This window comes from Penicillium digitatum, chromosome 3 (assembly GCF_016767815.1).
Source record: "Penicillium digitatum chromosome 3, complete sequence".
NCBI classification, from domain to species: Eukaryota; Fungi; Ascomycota; class Eurotiomycetes; order Eurotiales; family Aspergillaceae; genus Penicillium; species Penicillium digitatum.
This window is the reverse complement of record NC_089386.1, coordinates 3226934-3241506: the sequence shown is the minus strand read 5'-3', so window position 1 is coordinate 3241506 and position 14573 is coordinate 3226934. Positions and strand designations below refer to the sequence as shown.

Genomic DNA, 14573 nt, shown 5'->3' with positions numbered 1-14573 from the left:
AGCAAGTAGACCTGGCAGTCCTGGGGATACAGGGACTCGGTGACTCGGGGAGCTGGATGAAGAAGTGGAGGTAGAGAAGTGAAGAAGTGGAAGGTGCATTGCAGAGAAAGAAGGGGACACTCTGCGCCCGCGGGGACTACGGGAAACCATCTACACCGGGCAGATGGATTGACTTTCTTTACATTTCTTTTGTCTTGTTTGCATTACGCCGGCCGGTTTGTGGCCTTACTTTTCAGGTGGCAGGACCTCGAGAAATCGAGTCCTGCTCACAGGGTGGATCTGCATACTGGGAATGCACCACCATTTATCGTCGGGAGCGGGCTCTGGGACGCAACCCCCGCATAGCAGCATGTATGTAAAGCGAGCTAAATCGGGTCAATGAATTCATCATCATCATCATCATATCGTCGGGAGCGGGCTCTGGGACGCAACCCCCGCATAGCAGCATGTATGTAAAGCGAGCTAAATCGGGTCAATGAATTCATCATCATCATCATCATCATTCTCTGGGGCTTCTAGGGCGCTTTTGATTGAAAAAATGAAGAATTTTCTGGAACAAAATTCCCCAGGTGACCGTATACAAAACAAGACCGGACCAGCCAAGATTCTTGGAGTCTTCACTGGCCAGGGTGCCCAGTGGTCTCGAATGGGAAGAGAAATTATCAAATCTTCGCCGCTGGCCCGGTGGACTGTGCAAAACATGCAGCGGTCTCTTGATTCCCTTCCTGATCGACCTTCTTGGTCAATCGAAGATCTGCTTGTCAACATGGAAGACCCATCGCAGATTCAAGAGGCTGCGTTATCTCAGCCACTGTGTACCGCTATCCAGATCATGCTTGTAGAGCTATTGCGCGCTGCTGGAATCTATTTTCACTCAGTCGTGGGTCACTCTTCTGGTGAAATTGGTGCTGCTTACGCTGCCAGGCTACTTTCCGCAGAGGATGCTATTCGCATAGCCTACTACAGAGGGCTTTTTGCTAAATTGGCAGGCAGTGCAACCGGTGGATCCGGTAGTATGATGGCAGCTGCTTTGTCATTGGATGACGCCAATATTTTCATATCAGCAAATGGACTTGAGGGGCGAGTTTCCATTGCGGCTAGCAATGCTCCTCAATCGGTGACGCTTTCTGGCGATGAAGATGCCATTGCGAAGGCTAAAGTCATGCTGGACGAGCAGCAGATTTTCTGTCGCTTGCTCAAAGTTGACACTGCCTACCATTCCCACCACATGATTCCTTGTCTTGAATCCTACTGTGAAGCACTTCGTGCTTGTAATATTTCTCCTATGGAATCCACAGACGGATGTTTCTGGGTCTCCAGTGTTCATGGGCGTCTAATGACAGTCGCCAAAGAACACCAATCCTTGAAGGAGACATACTGGCGGGATAATATGGCACAAACTGTCCTTTTTTCACAGGCCGTGCAAGCATCCCATTCAATTAATGGTCCCTTCGATATCGGACTGGAGGTCGGACCTCACCCAGCTTTGAAGGGACCCACCACCCAGACAATCAAGGCAGAGAGTAACCATGCTCTCCCTTATAGTGGGACTCTCTCGCGCTTCAGAAATGATGTCGACGCTATGGCCGATTTATTGGGATTTATTTGGAAAGAACTAGGTACCCAAGCAGTCGATTTCATTCAATATAGTCAAAAAGCATTCGAAATATCTACAGGCAAGCTGCCACGGCAGTCACTTCCCCGTTACTCTTGGGATCACAGCCAGAGATTCTGGAAAGAGTCAGTCAAATCACGAAATTATCGCCTACGGTCGCTAAATCGCCATGATATCCTCGGTGCTCGCTGCCCAGATGACCATGCTTATGATATGCGTTGGCGAAACACCATTCGCGTCTCTGAAGTGCCTTGGCTATCTGGACACAAGGTGCAAGGACAGATCATTTTCCCGGCCGCTGGCTATTTTGTCATGGCTATGGAGGCGGCAAAGGAATTGTCGGACAACAAGCAAATCGCGATGGTCGAGCTCCAAAACGTTGAGATATCCAAAGCCATTATCCTGTCCGAGGATAGCGCCGTGGATGTGATGTTCCATCTCAAACCCTTCCTGGGCGCCTCTCCTAGGATGGCAGAATTCTCCTGCTACTCGGCAACGTCTGATGAGAATGGCGCAAAATGGCACCACAATGTGTCCGGGCATGTCACAGTTCATCTCTCCCATGAGGGACTGTTTGAACTTCCCCGGAAACAAAAGTCCCCCGCCTCTCTTGTTCCGGTCAACATAGAGTATTTCTACTCGTCCCTTGCTAATATAGGGTTAGAATACACCGGAATGTTTCAGCGTCTGAATCAGATCCAGCGACGCTCTGGTCGCGCAATTGGGTATGCTCAAGACATCCCCGATGATAGTAAAATGCCAGTGATGATTCATCCCGCTCTGCTCGATGCTTCATTCCAGACCATTTTTGCTGCTTTTTGCTGGCCTGGAGACGGTACTCTGCAAAGCCCATACGTCCCGACTTTCTTGCAATCCCTCCGGGTGATTCCTACACCGATCGGCTCTTGCGCAGAAAATATGGTGGTTGACTGCACTATCACTGATTCCAAGCCCCAGGTAGTCACAGCTGATTTGGAAATATTCTCATACAGTCAGCCTCGTGTTCAGTTGGAAGGTTTGACTTGTACCCTCCTTGGGCAACCTGTTTCTTTAAATGACTGTGAACTTTTTGCAAAAACCCTCTGGAAGGCTGATGTGGATTATGGTCTTGAAGCTCTAGAGCTACCCACGGATAGCACGAGTGATGTTGAGCTGGTTGATCTTTGCGAGCGGCTATCATATTCCTACCTTCGAGAACTCAACTCCGTGGTCAATCGTGAAGACGTAAAGAAATTCGTCTGGCATCACCAGCGGATCTTTGAATTCATAGATGACCTTTTTCCACTGATCGAGAGTGGTAAACACCCCACAATCCGCAAAGAATGGGCCAACGATTCGCATGATTGGCTCTTGTCTGAGGTTGAGAAGCACCCTGGCCAAGTTGATCTCCAGCTCATCTCGGCTGTTGGTAACAATCTTGCTGCTGTAGTCTACGGCAAAACCACCATGCTAGAGCATATGATCGAAAATGATGTCCTTGATCGGTTTTACAAATACGGCCTCGGCTTCCAAAGAGCAAACGGTGCACTCAGTCATCTTGCCAGCCAGATTTCACATCGTTATCCAAGAATGAACGTTCTCGAGGTAGGTGCTGGTACTGGTGGTGCTACAACCGGAGTTCTTGAACAGCTATCGGGGACCTTTGCAAACTACACTTTCACCGACACTTCCACTGGTTTCTTTGAGAAAGCTCAAAAGCAGTTCTTAAGTTGGGCTTCGAAGATGACTTACAAGGCGCTCAATATCGAAGGGGATGTTGCTGCACAAGGTTTCAAAGATGGCAGCTTTGACCTTGTTATTGCGTCCAACGTACTGCATGCTACCCAGAATCTGGAGTTCACGATGCAGAATGTGCGACGACTTCTAAAGCCTGGTGGCTATTTGCTGCTCTTGGAAGTGACAAGCGATATCTTGCGAGTAAAGTTGATGATGTCTGGCCTTCAAGGCTGGTGGCTAGGGGACTCGGACGGTCGTCGTTTTGCCCCTACCATTTCTGATGCGCAGTGGGATAATCTGCTGATCAAGACTGGATTCTCTGGAATTCAGCATCGAATAACGGATTTCGAAGATACCAGCAAGCACATGACCTCGGTGATTTTGTCCCAAGCTATCAGCGAAGCCTTTGCCCAACTGAAGAATCCACTGGAACAAACAACCCCCTGCCTCCCTGTTAACCGGATCGCGGTCATTGGAGGTCAATCCCCAGCAACGAAAGCTCTCGCTGATGATGTTGTGTCACTTCTCTCCCAATGGAGTACTGTGTCGCCCCTACAATTGAATGCCTTTGAAGAGACACTCCGACATCCCAACGCTGGCATCACGTCTATTATATCCCTAGCGGACTTAGATGAGCCACTCCTCAAGAAAATCTCCCAGGAAAGACTGAGTGGAATTCAGAGTGCCATTGAAGGATGTCGTCAAATTGTCTGGGTGACCTCTGGTGCACACAATCAGAATCCGCACGCCAACATGACGATTGGACTCGGTCGATCTCTGATCTACGAGTACCCTCACATCCGGATGCAGTTTATGGATATTGCGCACGATACCCATAACAAATCCGTGCATGTGGCCACCGCACTTGCACGTCTTCTTGTCGAAGACAAATGTGGCCTCCCTTCTTCGGAGATGCTGTGGAGTGTGGAGCCAGAAGTCATTTTGGAGAATGGCAAGACCATGATTCCTCGATTAATTCCAAACGATCAGATGAACAGTCGCCTCAATGCAGGTACTAGGCAAATTACAAAATCAACCTCCTCCACAAATTCCTCAATTCTAATCTCTCGTGGGGATCACGGATTTTCTCTTCATGCGAGAGAGAAGCCAACTTTCTCGACATCAGACGCCATCTCGATCCGCGTAATATGTGCCCTGCTGCACGAGATCCAGATTACTAGTACAACAAGAACAAACATCGTCAGTGGTATCATTGAGCATCCAGGTTCCAGTAAGGCCTTTACTGCAGGTGACAGTGTCCTTGCATTGGCAGGGTACAGTGCTTCATATATCCAAGTACCTCCTGAGCAGGTCATCCCGATCGATAACCTAAATCCGGGAAGACTGTTGCAAGTTGCTATTGCTCTTGTTGCAAGAAGTGCTTTGAGTGCGGTCAAGCCGCGTGGAACTGTTCTTTTGCTTGACCCCGATATCAGTCTGCAGCACGCCATTGAGGCTGAGGCTGCTGAAACCGATATAGCTGTGATAGTGGCCACCTCGGACTACCAAAATCCATATGCTATCCACATCTCGCAATTTCTGACCCAGAGACAACTCAAAGCACTCTTTCCGCCGAGTATTGATCTAGTTGTTGACAGTTCTTCTCAAAAGAACCAGTCATTGAGAAATTTTCTTGCCCATTGTCGCACAGTCACAATGGCAGAACTATTTTCTTTGCAGCCCGCTGTGAAGCCAAATGCCCTCTTCGGAAACACGGTTTGCCACAGGAACTTGTTAAAGGCACGAAATATGATCGTCAGTAACTTCCCTGGTATCGCGGATCGCGCTCATCTCATTCCATTGAATCATTTGATGAAGTTGTCGCCTAACACTGCCAGCTGGCTGTCAGTCATTGACTTTGCGTCTGCATCGGTTATTCAAACAATAGTTGAGCCAATCCAACCTCGAGATCTGTTCCATCCAAATTGTTCCTATCTTCTTGTTGGCTGTACCGGCGGACTTGGGCAATCCCTCACTCGCTGGATGGTCAAGAATGGCGCTCGGTACATTGTTCTAACCAGCCGCCAAGTAAGCAAGGTAGATCGCGCATGGTTAGATGAATTGAGACAAATGGGAGCCGAGATACAGCTCCATGAGCTCGATATATCCAATAAGCAGGCGCTCCTTACCATGCGTGCCAATCTGCAAAACTCATTCCCACCTATTGCTGGTGTTACAAATGCGGCCATGGTACTGTCTGATCGGTTGTTTAGTGACATGACCGTGGAACATCTGAACATGGTCTTGGAACCAAAAGTCACGGGCAGTGCCAATCTAGATGAAATATTCTCAACTCCAACCCTTGACTTCTTCGTTTTGTTCTCATCCCTGGCAAGCGTTGTTGGAAACCGTGGCCAGTCCAACTATGGTGCCGCCAACTTGTTCATGACTAGCCTAGCAGCTCAGCGTAAGCGCAAGGGCTTGGTTGGCTCCGTTTTGGACATAGGCATGGTTCTAGGTATTGGATACGTGTCACAAAACAGCATCTACGAGACAACCCTTCGAAGGTTCAACTACATGCCTATCTCTGAGCCCAAGTTCCACATCATGTTCGCCGAAGCTATCTCTGCTGGTCGGCCGGAGAGCAAAACACAGGCTGAGATCATAACTGGTCTCCATCGAATTGCCGAATCTGGCGATAGTGGTGAAAATGCATTCTGGGCAGGAAACCCCCGGTTCTCGCATTACACTATCCAAGAGGGCCTGGGCCAGGAGCAATTTTCGACCACGATTCTTCCCCTCCAAAAGCAATTGGCCGATGTGAAAGACCTGGAGCAAGCCTCGAAGATTGTTCTTGGAGGCTTCCTCTCTAAGCTCGAGCGTGTTCTACAGGTGCCCGCGGCCAAAATAAATCCTGCCCAACCACTGGTCAATCTTGGGGTCGATTCATTGATGGCTGTTGAGGTTCGATCCTGGTTTGTCAAAGAGATAAACACTGACATCCCGGTTCTTCGCATCTTAGGAGGTGCATCCTCGGCCGAGCTGTGCACGGAGGCAGCTCAGAAACATGTCACGACGAAGACGCCTTCGAATGATCGCCTAAATGAAAACTTCTCAACTGCGTCTTTAGCCAGCTTTAGTCAAGAGAATGATCATTCACAGGCTAATAGCTCTGCTACTTCCGAAACCGGATCAATCACCAAAGATTTCCCTGAGAAGGAAGAGGACCTGACGGCCAAGGACGTCAAAATCCAAAGACTCATTCATTCTGCTTCAACGATCCATCGCATGTCTTTTGCGCAGGAGCGATTGTGGTTCCTTCACTTGTTTTTGGAGGACCCATCGGCCTACAATGTCACGATGATGTATCACGTCCATGGTCCCAGCGCTGTGGCTATATGCAACGCAATGAACATCGTTCTGACTCGACATCAATCTTTACGCACTGCATTCTTCTCCGACCCCAAAACAGGTCTTCCTAGCCAGTACGTGCTTCCAAGTGCAAGCACGTCTGTGAAACAGCAATCGCTCAAGAATGAACGCGCTGCATACGAGGAGTTTAACCAGCTACGCCACTACACTTACGACCTTGATAATGGAGAAACAGCGGCTGCCACTCTACTTTCGGAAGCAGAGACCGATCACATACTGATCCTTGGTTTTCACCACATCGTGTTTGACGGCTTCAGTGCTCAAATCTTTGTCAAAGATTTTGCTTCTGTCATCGCAGGAAAACACCTACCTACTCTGGAGCATCAATACATAGAATTTGCCGACCGACAAAGGCATCTCGTGCAATCCACTATGGAGACAGATTTGAAATACTGGAAATCTCAATTTTTGGACTTACCAAATCCCTTGCCACTGTTTGAATTCTCTTTAGTGAAGTCGCGCAAGCCACTGACTACCTACGACATGCATGGTGCCCAGCACATAATCCCATCAAATACAGCCTCAGTGTTCAAGTCTAAGATCCGGGGGCTCAACGCTACTCCATTCTATGGCCATCTTGCAATCCTCCAAATTCTTCTCTATCGGTTCTTGAACGTCGACGATGTATGCATTGGAATTACTGATGCCAACCGCACCGACACCGAATTTCTTGACACAATCGGGTTTTTTGTTAATCTACTTCCGTTGCGTTTCGCTCTCGATGGCAACTTGTCCTTCGAGGATTTACTGGTTCGAACGCTCAAGGTCACATTTGAGGCGCTTGAACATTCCCGCGTGCCTTTTGACGTGCTGCTTGACTCTTTGAGTCTTCCCCGATCGACAACGCAGAGTCCATTGTTCCAAGTGCTGCTGAACTACAAGATGGGATCAACAAACAGCATCACAATGACTGGCTTTGAAGCTCATTTGGTGAAGTTTGAAGATGCCAGTAATCCATACGACTTGATCTTTGATATCGAAGAGCAACTGGATGGCACTACTCTAGTCGGTCTCAAGTCGCAGTCCTATCTTTATAGTCAGCGGGACCTTAGTATGATCCTGGGAGCTTACAACTGCGTACTCGAGTCTTGTCTCTCAAAGCCAGATCTTAACATCAGTCAACATGAGCTCTACCACCTGGAAGACGCTCTGGCGGCAGTCTCACTTGGGAAGGGACCTCGTTTAGATTTTGACGACTCAGTCACACTTTCTTCTCGCATTGATGATGTTGCAGCATTTCATGGAAAGGAAGTTGCTATCAAGGACAGCGAGGGCTCCTTTCTTAGCTACGAATCTATGAACAGGCGAGTCTACCATATTGCAGCAACCCTAGAGGCCGACGGCATAGGCTCTGGGGATTATGTTGCTGTATACTGCGAGCCATCCATCAACTCTGTCTGTTATCTCTTAGCAATCTGGCGACTGAATGCTGTTTACGTTCCACTCGACCCGCAAAATCCAATTGAGCGTTTGCAAACAATTTTGGATGATTGCAGACCGCTTGCAATCATTCATCACGAACGCACCAAGGACAACACCCAAAAGCTCAATCTGGGGGCGATTAAGCCAGTCAGCTTCTCAAGCTTCGACTCTTTCCTCTCTGTTGCTATCACAAACAGAGCCCAGCCAGTTTCTCCAGCATGTGTCTTGTATACAAGCGGTTCCACTGGAAAGCCCAAAGGCATTGTTCTAACCCATGCAAACCTCAACAATCAGATCATGTGTGTCAAGAGGACCTTGGGGCTTGGAAAAGAAGTTGTTCTTCAACAGAGCTCTCTTGGTTTCGACGTCTCCATCGACCAGATGATGCAGCCTTTGACTTCCTGTGGCACGCTCATCATTGCATCTCGCCATCTTCGAGGTGATCCCCTGAAACTCACGCGCCTAATTGTCGCCGAAAAGATTTCGTACACTTATGCTACACCTTCTGAGTATGCATCTTGGTTACGCTACGGATCTGGCAATCTCCATGAATTGACTTGCTGGAAGACTGCAATCGTTGGAGGCGAGGCTCTTCCCGCTCATTTGATCCGCCAATTCCAAGAGCTAAGTCTACCCGGTCAACGCTTGATCAACAGATACGGCCCGACAGAAATCACTGTTTCAAACTCTTGTATGTCATTCAATATTTCAGACCCTACCGTTGCCGATTCACCAGCCATCAGCATCGGGACCACACTCCCGAACTACTCGACCTACATTCTGGCCCCCGACGGATCCCCTGTACCTGCTGGTTTTGTGGGAGAGATTGTTGTGGGAGGTAGTGGTGTTGCTTTGGGCTACCTTGGGCGAGATGAGCTGACTTGTCAAAAATTCGTACCCGACCCGTTTGCCAGCAAAGAAGACAATGACCATGGGCGTACTACCATGTACCATACCGGAGATAAGGGTAGGCTGCTATCAAACGGTGAGATATTCTATCTCGGCCGCATGGATGGAGACAATCAGATAAAATTGCGAGGATTCCGCGTTGAGCTGGATGAGATTGCCAGCAACATCTTGTGCCAGGCAAATGGTCGCATCATTGACGCCGTTGTATCAGTTCGAGGGGAAAACGACGAGGACGGAGACCGGCGATATCTGGTTGCCTGGATTATACCCTCTCGATTGACCTGCGCCACAGATGATCTTGAAGAGTTTCTTTCCGCACTTCCTTCCCGTTTGCCTCTTCCATCTTACATGATCCCTCGGATCTGTGTCACCGTGGAGGATTTCCCTCGGACCCCCAACGGGAAGCTCGATAGGCGGGTCTTAGACCAGCTAGAACTTCCCAAGGCTGCGGATCACGGTAGTAGCCTCGAATTTACGGCGGAAGAGCAGGTCATGATCGAGATGTGGAAGACTTGTTTGGGTGAATCTGGTCTTCTGACTACCTGGAGTCGTTCGACGGACTTCTTCCAAGTCGGTGGCAACTCACTGTTGATGATCCGATTAAAGGCGCTCATCCAGGAGAAACTCGGATTTGACCTTCCTTTGACTTCACTTTTCCAATCGTCTACTATCGAAGGAATAGCTAAGCAGTGCCTTTCTAAGACATCCAAGTTGTCTAAACCGATTATTGACTGGCCTACCGAAACGAGGCCGGGAGAAGAAGAGCGCAGATCAGCTTGCTCGAAACCTTCCACGGTGATACTCAACACTGACGGCACGAAAGAATGCTTTGAAATCCTTCTAACGGGGGCAACTGGGTTCTTGGGTTCAGCCATCTTACAACGGTTGGAGACCTATGATTGTATCTCGCATATTCACTGTGTCGCGATCCGGCCATCGAAAAATGAAGCCACTCCTCGAGATCTTGAGGTGAAGTCGGCGAAAATCATCCAGTATGCAGGTGATTTGACCTTGCCCCGGCTTGGACTGGACCGCGATACATGGGAACTTCTTGGAAACACAGTTGATGCGATCATTCACAACGGTGCCGATGTCTCCTTTTTGAAATCCTATCATTCTCTCCGAGCGGCAAACTTGCAATCGACTCGTCAGCTGGCCTGCTTTGCACTCAAAAAATCCATTCCCCTTCACTTCGTCTCCACCGGCGGAGTTTCTCAGCTCGCACGAGTTGTGGAATTGCCACCACAATCCGTCTCCCATTTCACGCCACCACTCGACGGTTCCAACGGATATGTTGCCTCGAAATGGGCGGCTGAGACATACTTGGAAGCCTGCGCGTCCCAGTTTAACCTCCCGTCTACGATTCACCGACCATCCAACATCATTGGAGAGGGTGTGCCAGCCACGGACCTGATTCAGAGCATTCTGAAAATCTCAGTTGACCGTGGAGCCGTACCAACCACAGATGGCTGGGCGGGGGCTTTTGACTTTGTTCCGGTCGCAGATGTTGCTACGGGTATCTGCAATGCTATACTCAAAAGGGAAGATACCGTGTCTGATCGATTACAAATCTTGCACCACTGTGGAGATGTGAAAATCCCTGTTGGGGATCTGAAAACTTTCCTTGAACATCGGTTTGGAGTCGAACTCCGGATAGTTGATGTGGATACCTGGATGGAAGAAGCCCGTCAATCTGATCTACCAGAGGCCCTGGAGAGTTTGATCGGGGCTACTCTCAGGAGCGAGAACGGGCAAGTGGTGCCTTACTTGTCTCGATCATGACCTCTTGGGACCTTGCGTTTGACTATCTGTTTCTAAATCGTTCATCCATATTTGATGTTCTCAAAGTTATCGTCTTAATTTGAACTACAAGTGCACGCTTTCATTGTTTACGAAGGGGCAGAGCGGCCAAAAGTCACAGAGATCTATGGGTTCAACAATGTATCTACTACCAATAGATGTGGCATGAAAAATACTCTGAATTCTGTAGCTGAAAATTGATAAAATCCGCGCCTTTTAACAATCTGTACGGACAAGGCTGACTAAACGTTACTGTTGTACAACTATTATGGAATTAACCTGGTTGTGGTAAAGATGATCTTATTACTATGGAATCGTTGCGTAGGATCAGTACGCTGCTTAATAATACGTGTGTCATCATCCATCCTTCACAGGTTTCGTTTTGAAATGTGTAGTGTGATTAGGTCATCCCCCGGGGGGATAACCCTACCCACATGAGCATTGACCATGGTGACGGGAGATCTATGGTTTCAACACTGTTATGGAACTCCCAATACTACGTAAATGGGGCATGAAAATTACTCCGAGTTCTCCAACTAACTAGAATGACAAGATCCGCTCTTTCTCCAATCTGTGCGGACAAAGCTGACTAAGCATAACCCTCCAAGTTGTGTGGGCAACACCATCAATGGTGGTCCGTAGATTTCCCGGGTATTCTACCCTGTTTCTACCCATGGGTTGCACCATTGGTTTCGACACATGGGACTAATGCCAGATGCCGGCCCCCCTGGTGATGATTTCTAATGAAAACCGCATGGCGTATATGAGTTCTTGGCGGAGGCCTAAGGCATCGCACAAACGTGAGATGTCACAACCCCCCTGGTGTGCAGTCACCTCTACCCCTTCCCAATTGTTCGTTTTACCCTACATCGTTTATCAGGTAGCGTCATTCCCACCTTGGAATTCGATGCGTGGAGTGTAATCTTCCTACGACGCAGATATCTTGGATGAACGACGAAGCATCACCCTTTCTCTTGTCAGTCAAGGAAGAACATTCTTCTGCCTGATCGGTCCAATCGCTGCGAACGTAGAGCGCTCAAGTGGATAGTACAGTTGAGATCAGACCACGCAACAATCATTTGGCCTATGTGGGTCTGAAGGGTGTTCATTTGCTGACGATGCATACGGCAATGGTTCCCGGGTTGCAAAGAAGATGTGTACCGGGAATGAAGCCCGGGAGCATTTAGGTGTGGATTGCCTCGCGGTATAGCCCTCCCGATCTGATTGTAACGTTCAATCGGGGATAGATGACCTTTAAAAGCAACTGAAAACGCCGAGTTAGATCTAGTCCAACTATCACACGCTGATCTTGGAATTTTCCCGAATGAGATCTACAACATGGCTATCGGGTCACTATTCGAGTGTTGGAAATTTCTTTAGCCAACGGAAATAACTCATGCACCTGCTCCGATTGAATCATCAACACGATCTTGATGGAGCATTTGGGGGCGAATCCCGGTCCCTGCCCTTGTAGGGTCGCAGGATCAAAATTCCGAGTTGATGCACTCACTGGTCAGTGGTGAACTAAATTTCACCCCGATCTTTGTGCCGGTTAAATTTGCCCCCATAGCTATTCGGAACTCTTCCGCTTCCTTCCCCTGCGACGACAGCCCGAGAAATCCGCTGCGACATGCACGCCACTGGTAATAAACATGGTATTCTTTCAAATTCACGTAACTTTGGAACTTTTGATGACATGAGAAGCTCTGAACTACATACTAAGAATTGATGGCCAATGACTATTAGCATTGGGATCACTAGCAAGAGAAGCGAGTATGCGTATATACATTAGCGTAGTTCTCGGTCGGGCCGTCGTGGCAGGGTGGGAAAAAAGCCACTTTTCAATGCCTGTACAGCAGGTTCAGAATGGTTAGTTTGATAAGACGCACATCTTACCAAAATTTAAATCCGGGTCGCGTCTGTAGAGGACCTGGTGCACCAGTTGTGGTTCTGTCTCGCCTTTGCCAACCTTTCTTTTTCTATGCAAATGGATTCGACCGGTTCCTCCCAGGGTCAGCCAAGTAAGCGTTTAGCTTGCAACCGATGTCACCAGCAGAAACTACGCTGTCATCGAAATATACTCCCGGGACGACCATGTGCTCGTTGTGAGAATGCTGGCACAGAATGCATATTCGAGCCGCCATTGCGTCCGGGTAGACCTAGCTCGCGATGCAAAGTACAGAGCATGCAAAAATCTGCCAAAGACACCGAAATGGCAATCACAAACGGCGATGAACTCAACTACGCTTCGAGGCAATGCACCCATTCTGTTGCGCGACAGGATGTGGGCGTGGACTTGGAAGGCTTGGGGGATTCAACTAGATGCGATAACCCGGCAGCCGCAGGTTGGTTCTCACTATTGAGTTGTGCCGCAGGCTTCGGTTCATATAATTCTGACGCCAGCAGGGATCGATTCTATGAATCTTTTGTACGGCTCTCCATTTCCTGATCCAGATGGCTCAACCGATACAGCTCTATTCTTTGACGATTTGCCTACAAATCACGACTGGGTACAACTACCCGTCGCAGAGTCAACTATTCACCAAGCCCAACCACCACCCCTGCCTCAATCTGGCCTGCAGCCTACGCCTCCATCTTCCGGCCCCTCAAGAGTGTTTTCATGCCCACCTCAGCTCGCTACAGCAGCGACTGGTTGCGCAATATATCGTCTCGTGGACCTCACCAAGGCACTTTATGAGTGCTACTCAGCTCTACTACATAATTCACCAAATGATGCGGGGGCCGCCAAGAGTACAGATTTAGAGCAAGGAGACCAGGCGCTAGTCGATCCGACGCCCCCAATCGACAAAATCCTCTCCTTGACACAGTCGTTAGCCGAGACTCTTAATGGCATGATAAATCAATATCCCTCCACCAGAGCCACAGATTCATCGGCCGCAAATGCTCCAGGCCCAGATACACCAACCATCCTCATGACCCTCTCATGTTATGTTAGACTTTTGCACATCTACAACTCGCTTTTCAGGTCCGCTAAAACGGTGAAGCTTCTCCAAACTCATTCAAGCAGCCAGTCCGCGGAAACTTGCTCTGAGCCAATTCGAAACTTCATTCATTTCCAAATGGGGAGTTTCTCTACATCGGGTGCACCATCTTTGTCTCTTTTAGTTTGCTTGAGTGCGCATCTACTAGAAAATCTCGAAACCGCCCTCGGCAATTTGGCATCTTATGTCGCACGATCTTCAAAAGACCGAGCGGCACAATGGGAGATGGAAAGTGGACCAGCAAGTGTCGCCATTCTAGCAAAGGTAGCTATTTCAGAAGCGCGATCGGCGCAATTGGATCTACGACAGCAGTTACAGGCTGTGAGTATAGGATTGGTTTCGCCTTCCATTTCACAATGGGGGGTGAGACAACAATCACAGTAACATTTTTAAGTAGCCAATTGAATGCTGCACTTAGGCTTGACGTATAGAATTTTCATCAACGGTAGAGATCCGAGTTAGGACGTTTACATCTTGCTTTGGAGTTTAGAATGTTGGTTGACACACATCGGAGTCCCATAGACATTTTAACCCAGAAAACAGACTTCGACCAAACTGCAGCCAAAGTGCTCCCTCCCGGTGATATCAAGATTACGGCGCATAGCGCTTCTGGTGCGAAGCTGCTAAGAAAGTATGCTGACGGCTAGGTGAAATCCTTCGGCCCCGCAGCATATATTAGGAAGTCGACGTAGGGGGTGGTAGCTCGCGGTATGGATACAAAGACGATGATGCCAATA

The 14573-nt window shown here is 48.7% G+C and overlaps 2 protein-coding genes across 2 annotated transcripts; both read left to right on the top strand.

Annotated features, from left to right (window-relative positions):
• Positions 1-538: 538 nt before the first annotated feature.
• On the top strand, positions 539-10816 carry Pdw03_8700 (Polyketide synthase; the record flags this gene model as incomplete). The annotated part of the gene is made up of 1 exon (XM_014682422.1): positions 539-10816. One exon carries the CDS (start codon positions 539-541, stop codon positions 10814-10816), a length of 10278 nt encoding a protein of 3425 aa, XP_014537908.1.
• A 2230-nt stretch (positions 10817-13046) lies between these two features.
• Pdw03_8699 (transcription factor ACEII) lies at positions 13047-14483 on the top strand (the record flags this gene model as incomplete). Its single annotated transcript, XM_066102036.1, has 3 exons — positions 13047-13179; positions 13241-14157; positions 14373-14483. 3 exons carry the CDS (start codon positions 13047-13049, stop codon positions 14481-14483), a joined length of 1161 nt encoding a protein of 386 aa, XP_065957119.1.
• Positions 14484-14573: the final 90 nt, after the last annotated feature.